General features: G+C 52.1%; 1 protein-coding gene across 3 annotated transcripts in view; it reads right to left on the bottom strand.

Annotated features, from left to right (window-relative positions):
• Positions 1-25,077, bottom strand: part of PPP2R2C (protein phosphatase 2 regulatory subunit Bgamma) — a 153,338-nt gene that overhangs the window by 52,877 nt on the left and 75,384 nt on the right. For 2 of the 3 annotated variants that reach the window (XM_077136356.1, XM_077136358.1), the window contains exons 2-3: positions 4,533-4,630; positions 2,218-2,383 (exon numbers count right to left, since the gene is read on the bottom strand). In XM_077136356.1, the coding sequence (XP_076992471.1) occupies positions 2,218-2,383; positions 4,533-4,630 (264 nt within the window). Of the gene's footprint in view, positions 1-2,217; positions 2,384-4,532; positions 4,631-17,982; positions 18,198-25,077 lie in introns of those variants that run through there. The other variant, XM_077136357.1, reaches the window with a different exon arrangement.

The following is a 25,077-nucleotide window of genomic DNA, read 5'->3' as shown; positions in this document are numbered from 1 at the left end:
AGTCCTAGAATAAAGGCCACTCTGGCCTCAGTTAAGAAAGCTTAAAGGGCAGGCTCCAAAGTTTCAAACTGTTTCCAGGTAATGTAACTGTGTGGCAAAACAAAGCTCAAGAACATTGAAAGGAAAACAAAAATATACAGCATCCAGTGAGAAAAAATTCACAATGTCTGCATCCAAACAAAAATCTTCAGGCAAGCAAAGAAGCAAAAAATGCCACCCATAACAAGGAGAAAAGTTGACCAATAGAAACAAATGCAGAAATGACACAGATGATAGAATTAGTAGACAAGGACATCAAAACAGGTATTATAATGATATTCCATACACTTAAGAAGGTAAAGAAAAGCATGATCCTAGTAAGGTGAGAAATGGAAGATGCAAAAAACACCTAAATGAAAATCTTAGTGGTGAAAAAATATAATATCTGAAATGCAAAATATACTAGATGGGATTGACTGCAGATTAGACACCATTGAAGAAAAAATAAGTAAATTTGAAGCCACAACAACAGAAATTATCTGAAAGAAGCAGAGAGAGGAAAAAGGCTGAATTTAAGAAAATAGAGCCTCAGTGAATTTTGGAGTACTCTAAGCTGCCTGTTACGTGTGTAACTGGAGTATCTAAAGCAGGATGGGGGGGAGAAAAAATTTTGGGACCTAAAAGGGGTCTCCAGAGTTCATAAAGCCAGTCTTTATCTCTGCATCTTTGTGCTCAGTTTGTAAATCCCTACCTGCCATGGGGCCTCTGTGCCCAGGACCCTCTGTATGTCAGCCCCCTAATGTGGGTCTCTCTTGGACCCTAGCAGGAGAACCTGGCCTTCCCCTGAAGGGTCAGACCAGAAATGCTTTGCAGGTGAAAAATGTGTTAGGGAGTTCCTAAAACTGACCTTTCCTTCTAGAGAGGCAGGGAGGAAATGGACACCACTCTTATGATTTTTTAAAAGCAGCACTGATACAGGGCTTAGTGGCATCAGGCCCTGTTCTAAGGACCTTATGGTCAGTATTTCATTATCCTCCCAAAAGTACCACAAGGCAGGTAGAGCCAGCACCATGTCCAGATGAGGAAACCTGAGGCCCAGTGGGGGGCTTGGATCTGAACCGGGAGGTTGGCATCAGAGTTGCGCTCTCACCCACTGGGCAGCCTGACATTAAGGCAAATGTCTGAGCCTCTCTGCTCCAGCTCAGGGGAAAGACCCAATTGCTCTGGCGACTTAGGTTTGCTGAGTACTGACCCCATGCCAGGTCTTCTTTAGGGAAACAGAATCAGTCCAAGAGTGAGCCCTGAGGGACCCTGAGCCAGAAGCACACAACCAGAACAGCGGTGCCCCCAACAAAATCAGCCCAGGGTTGGCAGGGGCTGGGAATGCCCACTGTCGGGACACCCAGCTCAGTAGAGGTCAGGGAAGGCTTGGTGGGAGGTGACCCCCAGCAGAGGGGATGAGGAGGGAATTGCCCAGGTGAAGAGCGGAGAGGGCGGGCTTTCAGGCACAGGGGCTGGGCTGGGGGAAGTGGGCCTCTGAGGCTGCACTAGGAGTTCGGGCCTCCTCCAAGAAGGCACAGGTAACAACTTCTCTTGAGAACATCATGCTCTAGCAACGCCTGCTGATCTCGGGGCGCTGAGTGGTCATCACCTGACTTCAATTTCACCAAAACCCCAAAAAGAAGCTGCCTCGAGCTCAATGGACAGGTGAGGAAATTGAACCTAGGATGACAAGGTCACCTCCCCAAGATCACAAGGCTGGGACAGAGTCTGAACCTATCCTTCCTCCCCCCCCCCCCCCACCCCCAGCGCCTCTGATTGATGGGTATGGAGGGGCAGGACAGGAAGGAGAAGGAGAGGGAGGAAGAGGAGGAGGAGAAGGCCCAGGGTTAGGTAAGGTGAGCTTCTGGTCTCAATCCCGATGCCAGCAGAAACAGGCTGGCCCCAGGAGCCGCTCCCTCTAAGGTGGCCTGAGAAGGAGGGTCGAGAGCCTCTTTGGGGCCTGGAGGGGACACGTGCCCTGTCCGTGGGGCAGAAATGATAAAGCGGCCAGCCAGGCTCCCACAGCAGTGCTCCTTCCACCACCCTGCCCATCCCATCTGGGGATGACTTCCAACCTGGGGTGGCTTGGGGTTCTGGGGGTTCTGAAGACATCTAAGCATGCTCGCGGTGTAGGCGAAGTGAAAACCGGCACCGGTGAGCACCCACGCGCGCCCAGGTCAGGAAAGGGCCGCTCACCGTTGGTGGACAGCAGGGAGTGGGCAGCGTTCTGCTGAGGAAGCCATTTGATCTTGTTGATCTTTTCCTCTATCTCCAGACTCTTGAGATAGTCGAACTCCGGCTCGTGGCTCTGAAAAGTGCTGTAGACGTCGTACTCTCCCTGGCTGTGAGGCGCATTTTTACTCTGCGAGGAGAGCCCGGAGAAGGGGGTCTGAGCCTCAGGACTGGCAGGGGTCAGGAAGACCCGGCGCCCAGGAGAAGACGGGACTGGCTAAGCCCACGCGGGCCCCTCGGCCACGGCAGCAGGCGCCACATGGGGCACACGGGCCTGTTTCAAGGGCTCACAGGAAACTCCTGACACGTTAGACAGCCAGGAGCGTGCTGGTGGCTGCGGCCAAGCCCCTTCCGGGACCCCATCTCCTTGGCCGTCGTAATGTGCGAAAACAGCAAAGCAGGCTCACATTTTATGGAGCTCCTACTATATGCCAAGTATTTAGCAAATGTCTCCCACCCTTTATCTATGTCCTCACAGCTACCCCTTGTGGTGGGCACCAAGAAGACCCCCTTCCCCCACTTTACAGATGAGCAAGTAGAGGCTCAGAGAGGTGAAGTGACCTGCCCAAGGCCAGGTGTCTACTGCATGGCTGTCACTTACCTAATGAGAACTATCTGGGGCCAATGCTGTGGCTTGGCCATCCCGTGTTCCAGGCCCTGACCTCTCCCTAAGCTCCATGTTTCTAAACTGTGTCAGATGTGATGAGTGCATGCGATCTGGAGCAGAAGTTGCAGTGGACAAAATACCCTGCAAGATCAGACTTTCCTCGGAGGTTCCCATACTTATTTAGGCAGCAGAGTTCCTTTTAATAAGGACTCTGCTGGTGGAACCCCCCAAATGTCGAGGTGACCGAGCCCATCACGTGAACAAGGGACCATTCTCCCAGCAGACAACTGAAGTTGATACAGATACTATAAAATCACAACCCAAAGCAAAAGTGCCTGGGAGAATGTGTGCGGAACAAGACAACACACTGATCCAAGCACAGCTTCAAGATTTTTATGTTCCTTTTAAAGACTTACCTATTTTTATTTTTATATATCTGTCTTACTCCTCAAAACTTTTAAAGTTTTTCAATGTTTTGCCTCTGCGTCATGTCCCATGAGCACCAGCTATGAAACAAAGGTCAGCAGGACCAGAATTAAGAAAAAAATTAAAGGAGAAAAAATGTTCAGACTGGTGTCCACCAATTTAATTTCTTTCTCCATTTTGGCAGAAGGCAGGCTTTCATTTGCATCCCCCAGCTGGATACTTTGGTTCAGCTCGTGAAATAAGCACACTCCAGCCACAGTAACATGTTTTTTTTTGGCTAAGTGATTTGCGGCTGGCTCTCCTCTTACTGGCCTCTTGCCCCTGGTAAGTTATCTGAGCCCACCTGGGTCCCGGTCTCCTCACCTGCAAGATGAGGATAACGACAGCACCCACCTGAACGGAAAGGTGGGGCGTGAGGGTTGCACGGGTCATGCCAGCCCAAGGAACCCCGGCTACCGGGACCATGCCCAGCAGTTGAATGGAGGGGAAGGGGGACTCTGTGACCCCTTCCTTTTCTCCCCTTCCTTCCCCCTTCTGCCTCACCTCCCCCTCTTCTCCTTGTCCTTCCCTGTCCCCCTCATTTTCACATGTTCCGTCTTCAGCATCTCATCCCTGGAGTGAAGGGAGCAAGATGCCAGCACATAGTAGGTGCTCACTAAATGGGAGCTTTCATCAGCAGTATTTTAGAATCGGCCCTCCCAGGGTGGCTTCCGGATGCTCCTGCCTTACCCAGAATTCTGCTCCACAGCAAATCCCACCGGGGCAGGATCCCAACTCCAGGCCGAGAGTGGACCTCAGCGGGAGACGAGTGAGCCTCTCCCTGCCTCCCAACTCTGGCGGGGCCAGCAACAGCTTATGCACCGTGCTTGGGAAAGTCTTTGGGCTCTCAGGCCAGGGCTGGTTTGCCCAGCGACTTAAAGCTGGGGTGCAACCAGTTGGGGGGAGGGGTCTCGCACACAGCGGTTCCCGTGGGGTCCAGGGCAGAGCAGAGCACAGGGTAAACCCAAGCACACGCTGGTTGGAGGCAGGTGCTCAGGGTGTGGCTTGGCGGGGGCCCGTCCCCACCCCTGCTCTCTGCATCCCTGAGCCCCCCTTTCCTTCCAGCCTCAGGAAACCCAGCATAGGGTTCAAGGCAGGTGCGTGTCCCAGGAGCGCAGCCCCAGAAGTGCACCCTGCGGCACCCCAAGGTCGAGCTGGCCTGAAGCTCCCCCCCACCCCCCACCCCCTGCCCCCGGCCACCGCGTACCTCCGGCTCCCGCTGGAAGATGACGACCCGGCCGCCCTTGTCGCCTGTGGCCAGCAGCTCTCCGGTGTGGTTGAACTCGACCGTGGAAATGATATCAGCTGGGAGGAGCCAAGAGAGACAGGAGGCAGTGCTGGTTAGATGGCAGGCCCATGCGGGGCGCGCGGTTCTGGGGCCCCAAAGCCCACACACACTGAGGAGGGGGCGGCAGCACGACCAGGGACCCCTCCGTCCCCTCTGCGCTGGCCGGGACAGAGCCTGGATTCTGGGAGGCACCTGACTGGGCTCTCCTTCCTCCCTCCCTTCCCTAGAGAGGGAGCGGGGGCTCTTCTCATGTGCTCCCCTCCATGAGCCTGATTTAAGTCTGACACTCCCGAGACCCAGCTTCCCTGCCACGGAGACACACTGGGCCCCCCCTTGAACCCACCCGGCTCACGGTTTCACGGGGCTGCCCACTGGTGTCAGCAAACCCGAGGGAGTGTTCTAGGTGCTGGGTGGACACAGGCACTGGTGAAGGCAAGGGCTGTTTGTTCTACCGGGATGGGCGGGGAACGCTTCCAAGGAGCTCCTGCTTGGGGTGGGGTATTGCAGGTGAGTGGGGGAGGGGACAGCATGGACAAACGCCCGAGACACCCAGTGACCTGGGCCAGTATCTCCCATTGACATCCTCTTGGGGGGGGGGGGGAACCACGGTGAGAGGAGGCGGGACAGGGAAGGGAGAGCATACAACCCCTTCATGCTCCATGATAACTGGGCACACGGCAGGGACAGAAGGCAAGTTCCCAAGGCTGACAGCTGAGAACTCCAGGATGCAGCCCAGGACCCCTTCCCAGCACCCCTGCAGACCCCTGAGACATCCCCACAGCACACTGTGAGGCTAAGGGAACACTGGCTCCTTCCCCACCCAGAGCCCAGCTTCCAGGGCCCCACCTCCAGGAAGGCCGCTCGGGTCTCCCCCAAGTCTTTGCCCCTAGAGCCAGCTCTGAATGCTCCCAGCACTTGCTGTCCCAAATCCGCCCTGACCACAAACAAGATATTTCTTTAAAGGGCTCAGGAACCTTCCAGAAGGTCACCTCAAATACCCGGAGACTGGAGCACCCAGGGTGGCCTTCTGTCGGACAGGTGCTCAGTCAGAGGATGACAGCCCCATCTCCAGGCCTCAGTTTCCCCAGGTGGGACCCAGGGGAAATGTCTTTCTGCCACTGACGTTCTTGGGTCCCATGAGCCACACGGAGAAGGTTGAGGGAGTGGTGACCGAGCCAGGTCCCCAACCGGGCAGAGGGAAGCCTGCCCTTTAGCACAGCCTCCCCACTGGAACTTGAGGGTGGCAACGACAAGTTTTACTGAAGCCACACAGTGATTTTTACTTTTTTGTTTGTTTGTTTGTTTACATGGGCAGGGACTGGGAACCGAACCCAGGTCTCTGGCACGGCAAGCGAGAACTCTGCCTGCTGAGCCACCATGGTCACCCTGACTTTTACTTTTTAATTTGAACCTGCTGCCAATGTTTGTAAAGTGGAAGATTTCATATAAAAATCCACAATTTCCAGTATGTCTTGGAAGATAGAAAGTTCTAGAACACTGTCCCCATATGCTCCAGCAGCAACGTGCAAAGGTGTGAGCAGACCAGGGCCAACCCTCTCTGTCACCCTTCACTTTCCTGTCCTAGACACCAAAATCTGGAAGCCCAGCCCCCCACCAAAGCACAGGGCTTGCTCCCAGTGGCCCCTCCACATCACAGCCCCAGCCACCTTCATCGAACCTGGACTATGGCAGATGGGAGGATTAGCTGGCCTCCCCGCTCCATCATTTATTCTCCTTACAGCCCCCAGGGCGATCACAGAATCCCTGCGTCGCATTGCATCTCTGCTCATCGGCCCCACTGGCCCCCAAGCCTCAGCTCCAGATTCCTCCCCAATCTTTTCCCCATCTCAGATGTTGGCAGCTGCCTCCTTCCACCCGCTCAGGGCACAGATGTGAGCCGCCTCTGACAGTACCATGCCTGACCCATGCCTCCATCCAGGCCACCTGCTCAACCTTCGCAATCTTCCAGAATCCACCACCTCTTGCCTGGATCACTGCCACAGCCTCCTATGGGTCTCCAGGCTCTCTCCCGAGCCCTGCTGCTACCCAAACAAAGCAGGAAGAGGGAGCCCGTGAGCACCTGAGTCCGAGTGTGTCACTCCCCTGCTAGAGACCCTCTGGGGTCCCTTGTTTTGCACTGAGAGCAAAGCCAAGGTCTCCTATGGGTCCACAAGCCCTGGGAGACCGGCAGCCCCCTAGGCAGAACCACCTCAGGAGCCCAACTGCCACCCCTCCCCTGCATCTGGGTCCTTGGCTGTGGAGCTTGCAGGTACCTCCCACCGTGGGACAGGTAACCTGCCCCCCTCCTTGACTCTCAGCTTTTACCACGTGGCTTGCTGTGCTGGGCAGGACATCAGCAAAGAGTTTGCAAGCAGAGACGGGAAATAGTGTTAGGCACCCGGACTTACTGTCCTGTACCTCTGCAGTGGCCAGAAGCAGAGCGTGTCCAGGCTAGCCCGCTGTCCCAGGCAGCAGAGCCGAGCTTGGCAGACCCCCAGGGGCACGGCAGGGCTGGCCACGCCTCCTGGGTCCCCCTGCGGACATGTGATGAGTGACTGCCGAAAGTTCACGCCACCCGGCCTTTTGGGACTTTAACTCATCAAAAAGTAACGGGCTCCCTCCCTCCCCAGCCTCACTTCCTTACACTTTCCACCTTGCACGTCCACCTTTCCACTCTGCATCCTTGCCACCTCTTCCCCCAAACCAGGCACCTTCTGTCCCAGGCCCTGTGCTCTCTGCCTGGAAAGGAAGTTCTTTGGAGCTCAGTGGGTTGATCATTGCCTTACTCCCTTTTCGGTCCACACCGTGGAAAGGTGCGGTCCCCACCGCCCTGTCCAGAACCTCACGAGCCTGGTCTAACCGTCTTTCTATCACGCACTTCATCGCCTCCCAGCGCCTCCCGGCTCCTCCCGGCAGAGCGCGGGCCGCACGAGGGCAGGGAGCTCAGGCCTCCTGGTCCAGGGCTGGGTTCTCAGGACTGGGAATGACGCCGACACCTGCAGGCACATATCTACGTTGTTCCACAAGGGCCTTTTCTTTGAGCCCTTTAAGGCAGCCCCTGGTCCGCAGGGGCCTTTTCTTCTGAGCTACAGGCAAAGGCCAGCTCTGGCAGAGACAGAAAAGAGGAAATAAAAGCTGGCTTGGAGGCAGGACGATTGGCTGGACATCTTCAGTGATCGGGAGAGAAGCATCAACATCTCATTCAACTTTCAAAGACAAGGCCAACGTGGGACGTGACTCACAAGGATGAGCCTGGCCCTGGCACCATGGGATCGACAATGCTTTCCTGACCAAAAGGGAGAACAGAAGTGTAACAACTAGGGTATCAGTGGCTGAGAGAGTTCAAATAGAGTCGAGAGGCTACTCTGCAGGTTACCCTTACAAAAGCTTCAGCTAGACATTGCTACCTATCATAACTTGCCAAATCCCAACCAGGACCATTCCAGCCAATCCTACAGAACACCTAGGGCTTTATCTGAGATTCTACAAAGGTTCCATGCTCTAAGATTTCTTTCCAGAAACCTACAACCTCCAGATGGGTTCCTAGGCCAGATAAGTCCTGAAGTGCAGACGCGCCAGTCTCTCCAGAACATCAATATGGAATGGGGTTCCATCCCCCATCCCATATTATCAACAACCCCTTCCAACATGAAAAAGTTAGAGTGGGTATAGCCCAAATACCCTAAAGATTGGGAGAAGGATCAAAGGAAAAGAAGGAGTTATAATAGAGAAGACGGGATTTAACAAATGAGTGTGACTGCTCAATCATCGCGCTGATAGTTCTTTCAGTCTCCAGAGCTAGAAGGAAATACCTGAAATTGTGGAATTGTAACCCAGACCAAACTCTGAAATCGGCTCTACAACTAATCGTTGCAGTGTGCTTTGTAATTTATTGCTTTTTATTTTTTTGCACATGTTATTTTTCTCAATTAAAAAAAGATTGGAAAAAAAAGGCAAGACGAGGTTAGCAGCTCTTCAGGAACATGTGGGCGCCACTGGGCGCGGGGTCAGCTCCGGATGCCCAAGACAAGGGCCGTGCCTGTGTGGACGCCTGAACCCCAACCCAGCAGAGCTGGGCTATTTCATACTAAAACCCCCTAAGGGGAAAGAATAGGATACAGAATCGTATATAAAATGTTTTTAATGACATAGACCAGTGATCACAGCCATGTCAAATAAGCAAACAAACTGGGCATGGGGGAAAAGCTGGAAAAAAACACTCCAAAATGTTAATGGAGATGGACCAGAGTGAGCAGAATAAATCATTTTCCCTCCTCTTTCTACTTTTCTCTGTTTCCTAAATTTTCTACAATGAACAGCTATTATTATGATGATGGAAAAATCGCAGCGCTATTAAATTAAAACCCCAACGTAGCAGGGGTCACCCAGAGTGAAGGCAGCCCATAAACGCTGGGCGGTTACCACAGTAACAGACGCTAAGCATGTGCAGGCAATTTGTAATTTCTCTCTCATTGTCACATCCACTGCCTCCTCTGAATCTCACGCCGGCCCCTGAGGGGGACAGTTCTATTTCTACTGGGCAGCCGAGGAGGCAGAAGCCTCCTGCCCAGGTGTCCACCTCGCCTGCTGCCAGTAGAGGCCCTGCTGTGTGACCTGGGGAAGGTCACTTCACATCTCTGAGCTTCGGTTTCATCATTTGTAGCTCAGTAATGGCAGAGGCTGCCCGAAGTTAGGGGTGCAAGTGAGACGATGTTTGGTGAGGAGGGAGAGAGACATCATGACTCCCAAGAATGACAAATTACCAGAATTTACTGGACAGAAATTATGGCCACCTGAGAATTCACAGTGGCCAGCTCAGAAGTATGCGAGCTGAATGCATAGGCCAGACATCACTGTGCAGACTCGGGGGTCCTGACCATCAGCTCCCCCAACCTTGCTTTGTAAACATTTAAAGAGCAACCAATAGACGTTGAATTTCCTCCTACCCAAGCCAAGGCTTTGCTTTCTTGGTCCAGGCAGGGGCTGGCACCTGTTTAATAGTTCCCAGTTTTTACAGTAAGTGTCTTTGAGAGTTCATGTTCATTTTGAAAAGCTACCTCCCCTGATGCCGTAAGTTCCCACCAGCAAACCATGAGCTGGGGTGTATTGGTGGCCCCTCTTAGAGAATGTCCATCCTCTCCTCATGAAATGTTTGACTACCCAGCCCTAACACCACCTCCTCCAGGAAGCCTTCTTGGACAGCTGTCTCCCCACTCCCAATTCAGTGATTTCCGTACAGCTAAGGTCTTGCACCCACAGCCTGCCCCTCGCTGGATACAGAGTAATGCCACTTCAGGTGGTCCTTGCTTGCCTTGTCTCTCCCCAAAAAGGAGAAAGGGTCGGGGTAGTTCTCAGATTTGAATCCCCCAGAGGCCAGCACAGTCTCTTGAACACAGAAAGCAACCGAGCCTTCTGGTTGACGATATTAACTCACATTTCCTGAGTGCCCACAATGTGCTAGGAAGCTCTGCCTCTGTTGTAATGGCCTATTCACTCCCACTGGATCAACTCACTCACAGATGATAACTATAAACCCTTGGCAAAAGCAAGCTATCCGAAGACACTGGAGAATGAGCAAATGCAGGCAGACATTGCGGGGAGTCGGCAATTGGGAGAAGAGAGCAGCAGCGGGGGACTTGTCCATTTTCAAGCAATTTGGCCTCAGGGTAAGTCCCAGACTGTGTCGTGTGGCTACTAAAACTCACAAAGAAAACCACAGTTTTACTGGTTTGATGAGCCAGAAGCCAGAGTCTGAGGAAATCCTAGCAGCTGGCAAGTGAGGAAGTAAATCTTAGAAAGGAGAGACTCACAAGGGGATCCCCAAATGCGACATGGAAACTGCCCGAATCTTTCCCTGACCACAATCCACACATGCACGGGTCAGCCTACAAGCAGCCCAGCTAAGGCTGAAAGAACTGGACGAGGACTCCCACTGCCGCCCACACCACAGAGTCCAAGTCTGAAGTTCAGGGCAGTCCAGGTAACTGCTGAAACAAACAAAGCAAACAGAAAGGCTCTTTGGAGGAACATAATACAGATTTGGAGTCCTTACAGTAGTATAATTCATAACAACCAGGATACAGTCCTAAATTACTCAATATACAAGCAAATAGTTAAATGTGACCCATACTTAAGAGACAATCAGTGGATTTCTCTGAAACATCCTGGATATGGGAATTTACAAACACATTATAAAAGTAGCTGATATCTACATTCAAGCATGTAAAGGAAAACATGCTCAAACTGAATGAAAAGAAAGAAAATCTCAAAAGAGAAATAGGACTATAGAAAAAGAACAAAACATAAATTCTATAACTGAAAAATACAATACCTAAAATAGAAAATTCACTGAATTGCCTAACATAAAATTTGAGATACAGAAGAACTCTTCAACTTGATGGTCTATCAATAGAAATCACCCAATCTTAAGACCTGAGAAACCAAAACAAAACAAACAAAAAAATCCAGACCCTCAAGGATCTCTGGAACGTGAAAATATAATTGAAGTTCCAAACTCCAATATATAATGGGAGTTCCAAATGCCAAAATTAATTGTAGTGCCAAAAAAGAGAGGAGAGAAATAATGAAGTTAGTAGAAGAAAAGGGTGAAATAATGACTGAAAAATACCCCAATTTGGTAAAAGACATTAGTTTACAAATTTAAGAAGCTCACCTAACTCCAATACAAAAGAAAATTACACTGAGGCATATCGTGATCAAACCAATGAAAACCAAAATAAAAAGAAAATGGTATACGCAGCTAGAAACCCAAGGAATTAAATGAGTGCTGACTTCTCATCGGAAACAGTGAAGTCCAGAAGACACCTATAAAATGCTGAAAGGAAACAAAAACAAAAACCTGTCAACCCAGGACTCTGTATCCAGTAGAAACATTTTTCAAGAATGAAGGTGGAATAAAGACATTTCCAGTTGAAAGCTCTTCAAGAACCAATGCTTTAACCACTTATGAGTTAATGTCCAATCATCATTCTCTCTTCACAGATGAGGAAACCTACTTATCAAAAGGCAAGGGACTTGCCCAGAGTCCCAGAGCCCGCAAGCAGCCAGGCCCTGTCCCAGCATCCCAGGGCCTTAGGCTGGAGCTTCGGACACAGACCCCCCAGCCCCGCCCTGGTGAGGCTGCCAAGCCCACCTGAGACCACCTGAGACCAGCCTGCACCAGTCACACTGTCATGGGTGGGGAGGCCACCTCCTGGACAAAGCCATGCAGCCTCTCCGCCCTTGGGGTCCATGCAGAGTGGATCACGTGCCCCCCACACAGAAGACACGCTCTTAATCTTCATGCATGGTCCCGTGAGGGTGAGCCCATTTGTAGACAGGACCTTTGGAGGATGTTATTAATTACACTGAATCCAAATTGAATCAGTCTGGGTCTAAATTCTGTGTTCTTGGAGGCCTTAAAAAGAGGAAATTTGGATGCAGCCCACCAGTGGAAATCAGAAACTGGAAGAAGCTAGAAAGTAGAGAAGTCACAGAAAGCTAAAGGGAGAAGCTAGAGTCAGAGGAAACCGGAAGGGCAGACACAGGAGAGGGAGGTCACACGTGATGGAGGCAGAGGTGCAAACGAAGGACCCTCAAGGGCTGCGGCCAGCCAGCACCGGAACACACAGACTTCAGGGAGAAAGCATGGCCCCGAAGCACGCCTTGATTTTGGACTTGCAGCCTCTGAAACAGCGAGGCAATAAAATCCCGTTGTTAAGCCAACCTGTGCATGCGATCTGTCATAGCAGCTCAGCAGACTGAGAAAGGACCCCCTCTTCCCACTGTGCCTCAAGGGAAACCCCAAATGGAGAAGCTGAGTTGGAAGCAGCAGCTTGGAGGAATGCAGGGGCCACTGGACAAGGCGTCCTCGGTCAATACCCTGGCACAGGGTGGCACGCAGGCCTCCTGGAGAAGCCCAGAGCTGGTTGGTTGGGGAGTCAGGTGCCAAGCTGTGGCCTCCCCTGGGCTCAGGGCGAGGTTGAAGGGGGTCTCCAGTGACCAGTCCAGGCCAGGACTCCTTCTTCAGTGGCCATCAGAGTCAGCAATGAGCAGGAGAGATGATGGAGCTGAAACAAGAGCTGGGCAGGCACCAGCTCTGGAGGACAGTTTTCCTTCTTCTCTGGGCTGTGGGAAGACATGCTGCCCAGCACGGTTTTCAACAAGAAGACAATATTCCGTCGACCAATGGAATCGAATAGAGTGCTCAGATATAGACCCTCTCATCTACGGACATTTGATCTTTGATAAGGCAGTCAAGCCAACTCACCTGGGACAGAACAGTCTCTTCAACAAATGGTGCCTAGAGAACTGGATATCCATATGTAAAAGAATGAAAGAAGACCCATATCTCACACCCTACACAAAAGTTAACTCAAAATGGATCAAAGATCTAAACATTAGGTCTAAGACCATAAAACAGTTAGAGGAAAATGTAGGGAGATATCTTATGAATCTTACAATTGGAGGCAGTTTTATGGACTTTAAACCTAAAGCAAGAGCACTGAAGAAGGAAATAAATAAATGGAACTCCTCAAAATAAACACTTTTGTGCATCAAAGAACTTCATCAAGAAAGTAGAAAGACAGCCTACACAATGGGAGACAATATTTGGAAACGACATATCAGATAAAGGTCTAGTATCCAGAATTTATAAAGAGATTGTTCAACTCAACAACAAAAAGACAGCCAACCCAATTACAAAATGGGAAAAAGACTTGAACAGACACCTACCAGAAGAAGAAATACGGATGGCCAAGAGGCACATGAAGAGATGCTCAATGTCCCTGGCCATTAGAGAAATGCAAATCAAAACCACAATGAGATATCATCTCACACCCACCAGAATGGCCATTATCAACAAAACAGAAAATGACAAGTGCTGGAGAGGATGCGGTGAAAGAGGCACACTTATCCACTGTTGGTGGGAATGTCAAATGGTGCAACCACTGTGGAAGGCAGTTTGGCGGTTCCTCAAAAAGCTGAATATAGAATTGCCATACGACCCAGCAATACCATTGCTGGGAATCTACTCAAAGGAATTAAGGGCAAAAACTCAAACGGACATTTGCACACCAATGTTTATAGCAGCGTTATTTACAATTGCAAAGAGATGGAAACAGCCAAAATGTCCATCAACAGACGAGTGGCTAAACAAACTGTGGTATATACATACAATGGAATATTATGCAGCTTTAAGGCAGGATAATCTTATGAAGCATGTAATAACATGGATAGACCTAGAGAACATTATGCTGAGTGAGTCTAGCCAAAAACTAAAAGACAAATACTGTATGGTCCCAATGATGTGAATCGACACTCGGGAATAAACTTGGAATATGTCATTGGTAACAGAGTTCAGCAGGAGTTAGAAACAGGGTAAGATAATGGGTAATTGGAGCTGATGGGATACAGACTGTGCAATAGGACTAGATACAAAAACTCAAAAATGGACAGCACAATAATACCTAATTGTAAAGTAATCATGTTAAAACACTGAATGAAGCTGCATCCGAGCTATAGGTTTTTGTTTTGTTTTGTTCTTATTATTATTAGTTTTATTTTTTTTCTCTATATTAACATTCTATATCTTTTTCGGTTATATTGCTAGTTCTTCTAAACCAATGCAAATGTACTAAGAAACAATGATCATGCATCTATGTGATGATGTTAAGAATTACTGATTGCATATGTAGAATGGTATGATTTCTAAAAAAAAAAAAAATGGACAGCACAATACTACCTAATTGTAATGTAATTATGTTAAAACACTGAATGAAGCTGCATCTGAGCTATAGTTTTTTTTTCTTATATATTTTTGTATTTTTTATTTTTATTTTTATTTTTTCTCTATATTATCATTTTATTTCTTTTTCTGTTGTCTTGCTATTTCTTTTTCTAAATCGATGCATATGTACTAAGAAATGATGATCATACATCTATGTGATGATATTAAGAATTACTGATTGCATATGTAGAATGGAATGATTTCTAAATGTTGTGCTAGTTAATTTTTTTTAATTAATAAAAAAAAGAATGATTTGTAAAAAAAAAAAAAAAAAGAAGACAATATTCCAGTCCCAGCCCTGTGATGACCCAGCTGGGTGACCTCACACAGACCACTCACCCTCTCTGAGTCCTCAGCCACCTGGGACAGTCCCCAGAAGCAAATTTCCTGAGTGCCTCGTTGTGTGCACCTGTGCAGAGGAGCCAGGCCTGACCCTGGGGAGGAGGGATGTCCAGTCCTGGGAGGCAGGCGAGAGGCTACAGTGATGTATTCTGAACAAGGAGGGCAGGAGGGAAGGACGTGGGGTCTGAGAGGATCTGGAAGAGCTGACTTAGTGGGGTCTTGAGGAAGGAGGCGAGGTGTCCCAATCAACAGCTTCTGGCCCCCACACCCTCCATGATGCAGCTCTGCAGCCTCTCCCATCCAGGGTGGAAGGTGGAGCTCATTACCCCCTGATCCCATGCTGGCCCTGTGATGTGCTTTGGCTGGCAGAACAGGGGGAAGTGACAGGGTGCTGGTTTCACATCTTTCTCTGCTTTCCCTCAGCCTCCACCGTGTGTACAGTCCCCGGCTTGCCTGCTGGGGAATGGGAGGCCACAAGGAGCAGAGACCTGCCCACCCAGCTGAGGCCATCTGTAGTCCTCAGCCAGTCAACCTCCAAAGGTGGGAGAGCCCAGCAAAGAACAGCAGAGATGCCTTCCTGACCCACGGCCACCTGTATGCGTGTGTGAGCCCAGCCCACACCTGAGGACACAACCTACCTGACCCACAGACTTAAAAGCAAAAGTGAATGCTTATTGTTTTAAGCCTTTGAGTTTGGGGGGGGTGTTGTTACACAGCAGTAGCTGACAGACACAGAAGGGGGTTACCAAGTAGAGGGAAGAGCTGCAGCATCAATAGAACAAAGGACAGCTGTCCCATCTAGCTCTACTTTATCTTTTTTCTTTTTTTTGCAGGTGGGAAGCCATTTAAAATGAACGACTTTCCATATCAGAAAAAGCTCTTAAACCTTTTTTTTTTTAGTAGGATGCACACTGCCTCCCTCATCACCACAGTGCCTTGCTGTTTTCTCTAACTGCAGTGATGCCCTTCACGTTTCACTCTTCAGGTCTCAGCTTAAGTGTCACCTCCTCCAGGGAGTCCTCTGGATCCTCCCTGCCTACATCCAGACCCTTTATTACGAGCTTGTCTTATAGCTCCTCCTTTTATCCCTGGGACAGCCCTGGGTTGGGGGACAGATGGTGGGCAGTGCGAGGAAGCAAAAAGGACACAGGCCTTGGAATCAGCGGGAGCAGACTCAAGACCCAGTTTCACGTCTTCCTGGTTGTGTGACCCTGAGACTCAGTTTCCCCAGTTGTAAAATCAGGGAAGTAACACCAACCTCACACAGACCGTTGTCAGGAGAAGATTAATGGACTTAAAACATGAAGTTTCAACAGGGCTCCTCCTGGGTTCCTGAGATAGAAGGGAGCGCTAGGTCCCAGAGCTCTCCTCCACAGGTAGATTTAAAAGGAAATGGCTCTGAGAATCTGCTCTGAAGCTTTTGGACCCTTGAGCAAAATAGGCTACATTAATCAACAGTTAACATTCCCTGTACCCATGTGCTCAGCAAAGTCTGCACTGCACACTTGCTGCGAGCTAGGGATGCAGCCTTTTACACGTTTTATCTCATTCTTGGAACTACCCCAAGAAGCTGTCCTCATCTGTAAAGTGGGGTGATAGTAATAATCCTACAACAGCATCAACAGGATAAATACCTTGCCAGGAGTCCCCCAGCTATTGAGGACAAAGCTGGGGTTTAGTCCCAGGCAGGCTGCTGGGGTCCCTGACATGCTCGTCTTTCTCAAGACATTTAAAGGGGAACCTGGAAGGGCCAGGGGAGTCGGGGAATGGTGAGCATTTCCTAGGAGAAAGCAGCTTAGCTGAGTGTCCCCCCTCCAGCCTTTTAGAAAAGCCATAGGACAGAGTGCTGTGTTCCCTCCCAAGCCTGGGGAGACCCTGAAGAGCCCCACAACATGTTCAGAAGAAGGTGGGAGACTAGACCTGGGACTCTGAGACCCCAGAACCTGGAACGAGGAAGGGCTGCTGCACTCTGAGCAAGAGGCGGCAGGGAACCGGCACAGGTCATCTTAGGTCCTGCCTGTTGGCAGGCTGGGGGGGCTGGAGGGGCCAAGAACACCCCAGAGCAGGCAGAGACACCAGGAAGCAGAAAAGCCCGTGGCCTCACCACCCTCCCCAGCTTCCACCCCAGAAGGACCCACACAACAGCCTCCTAGTCGACTGGTGAGTCTGTGAAACAGAGACGGCAACACACACATTTGAAGGGTGTTGAGAAGGTACTCAGTGAATCCGTTCACTCATCCATTCATTCAAAAGAATATTAATGAAGCACCTACTATATCCCGACCACTTTTGTATGCACTGATAATTCAGCAGTGCCTGCTCCCTGGAAGGAGCTCACTTTAGTGGGGGGAAATAGACAATAAAGAAATCATCAGACCAATACTCTGCTGAGGGAGAGAAGGGCTAAATAAAAAATCAAGTATGGTACAGGGGATGGGTAGGCTGGGGGTGCTGCCTGAGATGGGACAGTCAGGGAAGACTGCCTGGAGGAGGGCATGTGAGCAGAGCCCTGCAGGAAGCAGAGGAGGGCCCCGCAGATAGCTGGGAGAACAGCGTGCACAAAGGCCCTGGGATGGGAGTGAGGCCGGTGTTGGGGGGAGGGTGGCAGAGGTGGTGTGGCTCAGGTGGGACCCGTGGTGGTCTTGCAGGTCGGGAAGAAGGTACAGGATTTTGTTCTAAGTGCCAGGGGGAGCCCCCGAAGGTTTGGAGCTGGGGAGCCATGAGCTGACTTAGGCTTAACCACAGCTCCTTTCCTGGCAGGCTTCACTCTCTAGTAGAGACGGAGCCATTTCAGGGTGGCCACCATGCCCCTGAGCCCAACCCAGGGCCTGGCACACAAGTAGCCTTCAAGTAGGGTTTATGACATAAATGTCCAAGACAGTAGATGCTGGCTGGGCAGGCAGGGGCGGCGGGAGCCCTCGGTTTCATCCCGTCCCCACCGGTTCCTCCTCTGGCCCCTTCTGGGTCTGATAGGAGAGGTGATGACTGTTGATGGTTATTTCATTTTAGCTTTTTAAAAATTGAGTTATAACTCACAGAGCCTAAAACTCACCATTTAAAACGCATGCTCCAGTGGTTCCTCTCACAGCATAACCGTCTCCATACGTGCTTCCAGAACATTCCACCACCCCCTAAAGAGCCCGTACTCGTTAGCAGTGACTCCCCATTCCCTGGCAACCACGGGTCCCCTTTCTGTCTCTGGGTTTGCCTATTCTGGGCATTTCATCCAAACGGACTCACGTAATAGTAAGAGGCCTTTCGTGTCTGGCTTCATTCCCTCAGCGTTATGAGACATACGGCATGGTCAGCACTTCGCCCTTTGTGTGGTTTCATAATATTCCACTGTAGCCACGGTTTTCAACACAAGCCCTTTCCCTTCATGCAGAAGCCCAGTCCCCAGATGGGGCCTCGGGTTGATAGGAGCCTCAGGACAGCCTTTGTCTCTGGAACCCTGAGCCACGGCTGGGCTCGGCTCTGTCAGAAGGTGGGCGGCGGCTGCAAAAGCCGGAAAGAGGGGGGGACAAGGATACCCCATCTTTCTGCAAGGGGACAAGAATGTCCGTTCTGCAAGGGGGACAAGTATTCCCCTTCTTTTGGGGTACAAGAAACCCCTTCTTCAGGGATACAAGGATGCCCCTTCTGTGGGGAGACAAGGACACCCCTTCTTGAAGGTGTCCCACCAAGGACAGAGCAAGGGGGCTGGGAGCTGCCAGCTCCTTCCTGCCCAGGCCCGACAGGGGCCCCCTACTCAAGGTCTGCAGGCACGGCTGGCACCGAGGCAGGTGGGCTGGGGTCCCGGGGGTCAGCTGTGGTTTGCTGTGGTCTTTTGTACAGAAGGGGGTCCACCCCGGTCCCAGCTGCAGGGTGGCCCTCTGCATGCCACCCCTCAGGGGAACCCTGTGGGCCTGCGAGGGGGCCGGGCAGCCTGAGACCAGCAGCTGGCCTGGCGACAGGGTCACGGGGAAGGCAGCCCAGAGGAGTCGGCTTGCCCCGGCCGGCTCCCAGCTGCTTTCTCCAGTGCAGGCTCCGGGAAGCCCCCGCTGCACTATCACCCTGGCTTCTTGGTGAAAAGTGACGTGTCCCAGGGCCCTGCCCAGACCTGCCAGATGGGAACCAGGGGTCCCGCAGCCAACCCTGCGGTGGGCTCTGCCGTGCTGGGCCAAGGTCTGAAAACTGCCCACGGAGCACTGGCAGGCTGGGAGTGAGGCTGCCACACCTTGTGGGGCTGCCTGGCCCCCCCAGTTGCACTCATTCACCGAGCCTCAGTTTCCCTGTCTCTGAAATGGGCATTACACTGTCATCTCAGTGCTGGCTGTCGGGACTAAATGAGGTGACAAGTCTACCTAAGTATATATAAAGACCCCAATGCCAAGAAGCCGTTCACACGTGCACTGCAATGAGGAGTGTGTTATTATTATTTACGCAAACCAAATCACACCACTGTCTGGGTCTCGGAAGAAAGCAAGAGGGGAAGAATTCAACGACACAGAGAGAACAAGGGAGAGAAACCAGCCCTCCAAACAGCCGCTAGTCAGGTGGCGTGAGGTGTGAATGTGCAGCCAGGGGTCCTAGTTTCGAATCCTGCCCAGTCCAGGCTGGGTGATGTGCACAAGTCATTTCACCCCTCTCAGCCTCAGTCTCCCCAAGTGCGAAAGGGTGATGATAAGAGCTGCCCATGCCAGGGGGCTCTGCACACTGTAGAGTGCTGTTCCCGGGCCAAGAAAAGGAGCTGCTGGGGGAGGAAGGAGGAAGGTGATGCTGATTCAGTCTGACCACCCGTGTCCCGGCGGGGTCAGCTGGCCTGGGTTTCCTTCTGTCCTCCTGGCACCTGGGGTCCCACGGGCCCCGGCCCCTTGCTCAGGCCTCAGCCAGTTTCCTCAGACCCCAGCTGGCTGTCGGGCAAGCAGCGCCAAACTGGCCTGGTGACAAGGACAACTTTCAGGTCTCGTCACATCAGCGTGTCCATCGGACATGGGCTCTCCCTTCCCGGGGGTTCCCCCATCTGCTCCTGGCGGAGGAGGGGCAGGCAATGAGTTGCTTTGTCTCTGGCCGTATTTCCCGGGGCCAGGGGTGCTGAGGTCTCTCCGTCCCACTCTCCTGCCACCATCTCGGCCATTGTTCCCGCTCACCTGGACAACTGACACTGCCCCCTCTTTGGGTTTCCTGCTTTCATTCCAGTCCCTTCCTCAACCACAAGGACTTGTCTGAACCTGAAACCTGAATTGACCCTGAGACTCCCTAAAGCCTTCTGAGGTTCCCGCTGCTCCCTGGACAAGGCCACCCAGCCTGGCTAGCCCTCTCTCACCAGTCCCAACCCAGCCCTTTAGCCAGACAGACTTTTCGCATTTCCCAAGAGAGGGGCCATAATGTATTAGCAAGTATCTCCTGAGCACTTACTAAATGCCAGAGCCTCTGCTAGGCAACAGGGGCTGAGAAGCGACGCAAGCGGGAGCCATTCAGGCCCCCACCAGGGGACGTGGGAGCCATTCAGGCCCCCACCAGGGGACAAAGCCCTTAAACAAGCAAAGCAAAGACGATATGTACAAAGCCTAGTTGCTTTCCTTTCCGTTCTCCCCTTCCCTGCTGAGAGGCACCAAGTCCCAGTCTCCAGGGTTCCCATTAAGGGATGGTATGGGGTGCAGGCGGTGCCCGGGGCAGTGCATGAGGGTCCCCGTCATCGGGCGGCACCCCGCAGTAACCCAAGGGGTGATGGGGGGAGACATGACCATTCCTCCATCTTTGGCCCCAGCTGCAGGGTCCTGAGCGGCTAAACCCCTGGAGGCTTGGTTTCCTCATCTGTGTCATGGGTTGACCTCTGCCCCCCACCAAAAGACATGTTCAAGCCCCGACCCCCGGTCCTGTGACTGCAACTTTATCTGGAAATAGGGTCTTGAAGATGCAATGAGCTAACATGATTAGGATGGGCTCTGACCTAACACAGCCAGTGTCCTTCTAAGAAGGGGAGAACTGGACACAGCGACAGGGGAGAAGGCCCTGAGACAACTGAGGCAGAGACTGGGGTGCAGAAGCTGCAGCCGAGAGACCCCAAGGACCGGACACTGGAAGAAGCAGGAAAGGAGCCTCTGTAGACGCCTCTGGGGGTGGCACGGCCCCGCCCAGGCCATGGCTCTAGGCTTGTGGCCTCCAGAACTGCACGGGAGTAAATTCCTGTTGCTTTAAGCCACAGCTTTGTGCACTGCACTACGGTGGCCCCAGGACAAGAAGACAATTTGCAAAATGGGGGGAGGCAGCCTGTGAGTTGGTCTGTACTCACAGGCTGCATCTGGTTTCTACTGCGCCCTCTCCACTGGTGATGGGGAGCCCCTGTTCTGCTTGGACCCCCAGGCAGCGGGCAAGGACATGCCTCTAGAGAGGCCCCCACCCTGGGTCCACACTGGCCGCCTGGGGTGGGGTCGGGTTGGGGGGGGTTGTGTGTGCATTTAGCCCTCGCACCAGCCGTCGGAGCGTGTGGCATCCTCCCACATGCAGAAACCGTGGCTGCCCAGAGAGGTCAACCCGCCCCCATGCCGGGGGCCTGGGGCTGACCCACCCATGGGCTCTGGAGCCAGGACTCAAACCTGGGTACCCGCGCACCCGACCATGCCCACTCCATCCCACCCCACGAGTGGGCTGTCACTGTGCCCACTGCAAAGCCGAGCAAGCAGAGGCTCACTCACGCAGGCCATTCTCCTTTCCCACAGTTTTCCCTGCAGACCCAGATCTCCAGCACGGCCCGTGGGCAGCCACTGCCATGTCAACAGCCACAGTAATGGCCAGCGCAGTGACAGCCCCTTATGTTCAGTATCTCACTGAGCATTTTCAAATCTCTGACCTCATTTAACAGTTGAGACAGCCTTAAGAAGTGGGCAGTATTCTCCTTCATATAAAAAGGGAAACTGCGGCTCCAAAAGGCAAAGCCAGTGGTGGGCTGGTACGTGTTTACCAACCAGTATTTTGGGGTTGGGGGGGAGGGAATGCCCTGCCTGGCGCATTTGCTGAGTTCCGTGGTCCAAATGCTCCCAGCCTCGGTTTAACAGCAGGGCGGAGAATTCCTGAAATGTGCACGATGGGCTCCCACGAGCGGCTCTGGGCCAGTGCTGGCACACCATGGGACAAAATGACTCTCCCCAGTTCCCTCAGGCAGGAACCATCAGGTCTGGGTTGAAATCCCAATGTTCCACTTAGGAGTTCCGGCTCTTTGCACACCCGCAGCGGCAGCAGAGCCTCCACCGAAAGCCCCAGTTCCCCACCCCGGGTGCCAGCGCTGGGCACACCAGGATGCTCCGTCCTGCCAGGCATGCCCAGGCACCCCACACCTTGGCTCCTTCTTGCGCATGGACAAAACATCACCCCAGGCCGGTGGGAGATGTGGGCTGCCAGGGCCCGGCTCTAGAAATCAGAACTTTGACAGCTGGGGAGAAAAACTTCAGGGGGGACGTCCTGCGCTGCGTGTAAGTCGGGCAGCCACATGCCCAGGGCAGGAAAGCTGGGCCGGCTTTGGAAGGCCCGGTCATGCCAGGCCTGCCCGCCCCCTCCCCTCCGTGGCCGCCTTCTGCACGGCTGCCCTGGTTTCGCAGGAGGAGGAGGCAGGCGGCCTGGGAGCGGCAGCGTCCACTTCCAGCCGTCCCCTCCCCATCCAATCTGGCCCTCTTGGAGGGACACCTGCTCCCGCAGCTTCGCCAGAGGCTCCAAAGAGGCACCTGCAGCCTGGAGCCCGGCCCTCCCCTTCTCCCCAACCCCTTCCCCCCATCTCCCCATCAGCATATTAACAGCTCAGGCTACCCCGCAGGTTCAGGCACCTTGCCCTGAATCCTAGGCTGGAACCTGGGTCCTCAGGGGCCAGGCACTGACCAGGATCCCTTTCTGAATGGACTTCATCCTCCCATTCATTCATCCATTCATTCATTCACCCAACGCTCACCAAGCAATCACGGCATATCAGGCCCCCAGGCCAGGCCAGTGGTGGATATCCAGTCTCTGCCTTCGCAGGGCCCAGGGCTCAGAGGGAGCCCGACAAGGAAACCAAAAAGCTCCTTTCAGCCTCATGGGTGCTGGACCAGAAGTGTGTACTGGGAACGGATGGACCCCAAGAGAGAGGGCAGTTCAGCCTAGAGGTTAAAGGGGGATGGGGAGTGGGGTGCCGTAGCCAACGGGGACCAAACTTCAACTCTGCCTCTTAGTGACCTGGGCAGCTTGCTCAGCCCCTCTGGACCTCAGTTTCTTCATCTGTGAAATGGGGTTGAATCTAATACCTGCCTCGAGAGCTGTAAGGATGAAACGAGTGAGCACGTGTTAGTGCTCAAACCGCTGGCACACACAGGCAGTTCTCCCTATACGTGGATTCCGTATCTACACATTCACCTCCTCACTAAAATTCACTTTAACCCCCAAATCAACACTCATGGTGCTTTCACGGTCATTCACGGGCAGAGGCCGAGTGGGAAAAAAGCTGAGAGGCCTGGTGCACAAGTTCCCAGCTGAGGCCAAACAAGTCAGCACTCAGCCCCCTGGTTTCAGCTCTCCTTTCCACAGCCTATCTAGTGCCAATTTTTTTGCATTTTTGTGCTTTTGTGGGTGCTTCTGCTGTTGGAAATGGCTCTCAAGCATAGTACTTAAGTGCTGAATAGTGCTTCCGAGTGCAAGAAGGCTGTGATGTGTCTTGCAGAGAAACTGCATCTGTTAGAAGAGCTTCGCACAGGCAGGAGCCATGGGGCCACTGGCCATGAGTTCAATGTTAATGAATCGACAATACATGTTAAACAAGGTACCCAACTCATAACTCCCCTGGGAGCAATGGTCCAGCCTCACTAATTCAGTATCCACCGTGACTCTCTAGGATGTAACTGCCACGAGGAGGAGGATGCATCGGCTGTGCTCAGTGCTCGGTGAATGAGAGCCTGCAGTATTCCCTAGGACACCGGAAGCTGCTTCCTAGAGGAGAGGGTGCCCAAAGAAACTCCTGAAAGGTGATCAGGTCTCAGGGGCATGGCAAGTGGGAGGGAAAGTAGGACAGGCTGAGGCAGCATGAGCTGCGGGTGGGCGCTGGGGCTACGGGGCGTGGCTGGAGCAAAGGTGGAGGAGAGGCACGGGAAGGGAGAGGTGTGGGGACCGACGGGCAAGGGGGGGCCCTGAAGAGCTGTGAGCCACAGCAGCAAGGATAGTCCCCTGTGGGAGAAGTAGGGGAGCAGGTTCTCTTACCTGCAGGGGAGGGAGGCTCGAGGCCCTTGGGGAAGTTAATTTGGCTATGTCTGTTAAAGCTAAGACGCACCTGTCCACTGACCCGGCAACTTCTCCTTAACCAAAGGGAGCAACAATGCGATTACCAGGATGTTCCCACACTGGAAACACCCAGACGGCGAGCGACAGGGAAGGCAGTGAAGTACACAGCCTGCACAGCCATTCGATGGAATGAAGGTAAACGGACGGGAAATTGACAGAACCAAAGGCAAAAGATGGATTAGCTGACAAAAAGCAAGGAGCAAAATAGAAAAATCCCTTTTTTTTTGGTTTTTGTTTTGTTTTTTAGGAAACATGGGGCTCTAACAAGCAGCTTACAGATTTTGGCAAATCATATTTCCTACAACAATGAGGTCTCATACAGGTCTGCAGTTCAAAATCCAATTTGAGATCTAGGACACAAGACATTCTGGGAAGTGAAGAATCTAATAAAATAGAAGATGTCTTGTGTCCAGTGCTGTCTATCAGGGAGGGACTGGGCAGCTGTTAGTCTGAGTGTAGCTGGTTTCATGTGAATTCAGCTTAGTACAGAATCGTTAAACACTAAAATATGTCAGGCAAAGTACATGGTATGTGTGAACTGGTGGAACTGCATGCCTGTGCCAGTTTGAAGTTAACATGTAAGCCAGAAAATCTATGTTTTAATGCAGATCCAATCTTGTGGGGACAGCCATTCTTTTCATATTGATTCAATAGTGTGGGATGAAAACTTTTGATTAATTGTCTCCATGGGGATATGATGTACCCAACCGTGGGTGTGACTTTTTGATTACATGGAGGTGTGACTCTATCCATTCCAGGTGGGTCTTGATTAGTTTACTGGAGTCCTTTAAAAGAGGAAACACTTTGGAAAGAGCCTGCAACAACAGAAACTTCAGAGCCCACAGAGAGAGCATTTGTAGACGGTTGGAGAACAGTTGATTCAGAGAACAGAGACTCAGATGTTTGGAGATGTTTGGAGCCCAGTAGACGTCACCAAGAGGTGCTAAGCAAGCCAGAACCCAGACAGAGCCAAGGGAAGCCAAGAGATGAAAGTCAGCCCTGGAGAAACAAAGTAAAGAACCCCCACAGGCACAGAGGCTGAAGGCAATGGAGCCC

Source organism: Tamandua tetradactyla, chromosome 19 (assembly GCF_023851605.1).
Source record: "Tamandua tetradactyla isolate mTamTet1 chromosome 19, mTamTet1.pri, whole genome shotgun sequence".
NCBI classification, from domain to species: domain Eukaryota; kingdom Metazoa; phylum Chordata; class Mammalia; order Pilosa; family Myrmecophagidae; genus Tamandua; species Tamandua tetradactyla.
Note: the sequence above shows the minus strand (reverse complement) of the source record. Positions and strands in the feature narration are given on the sequence as shown.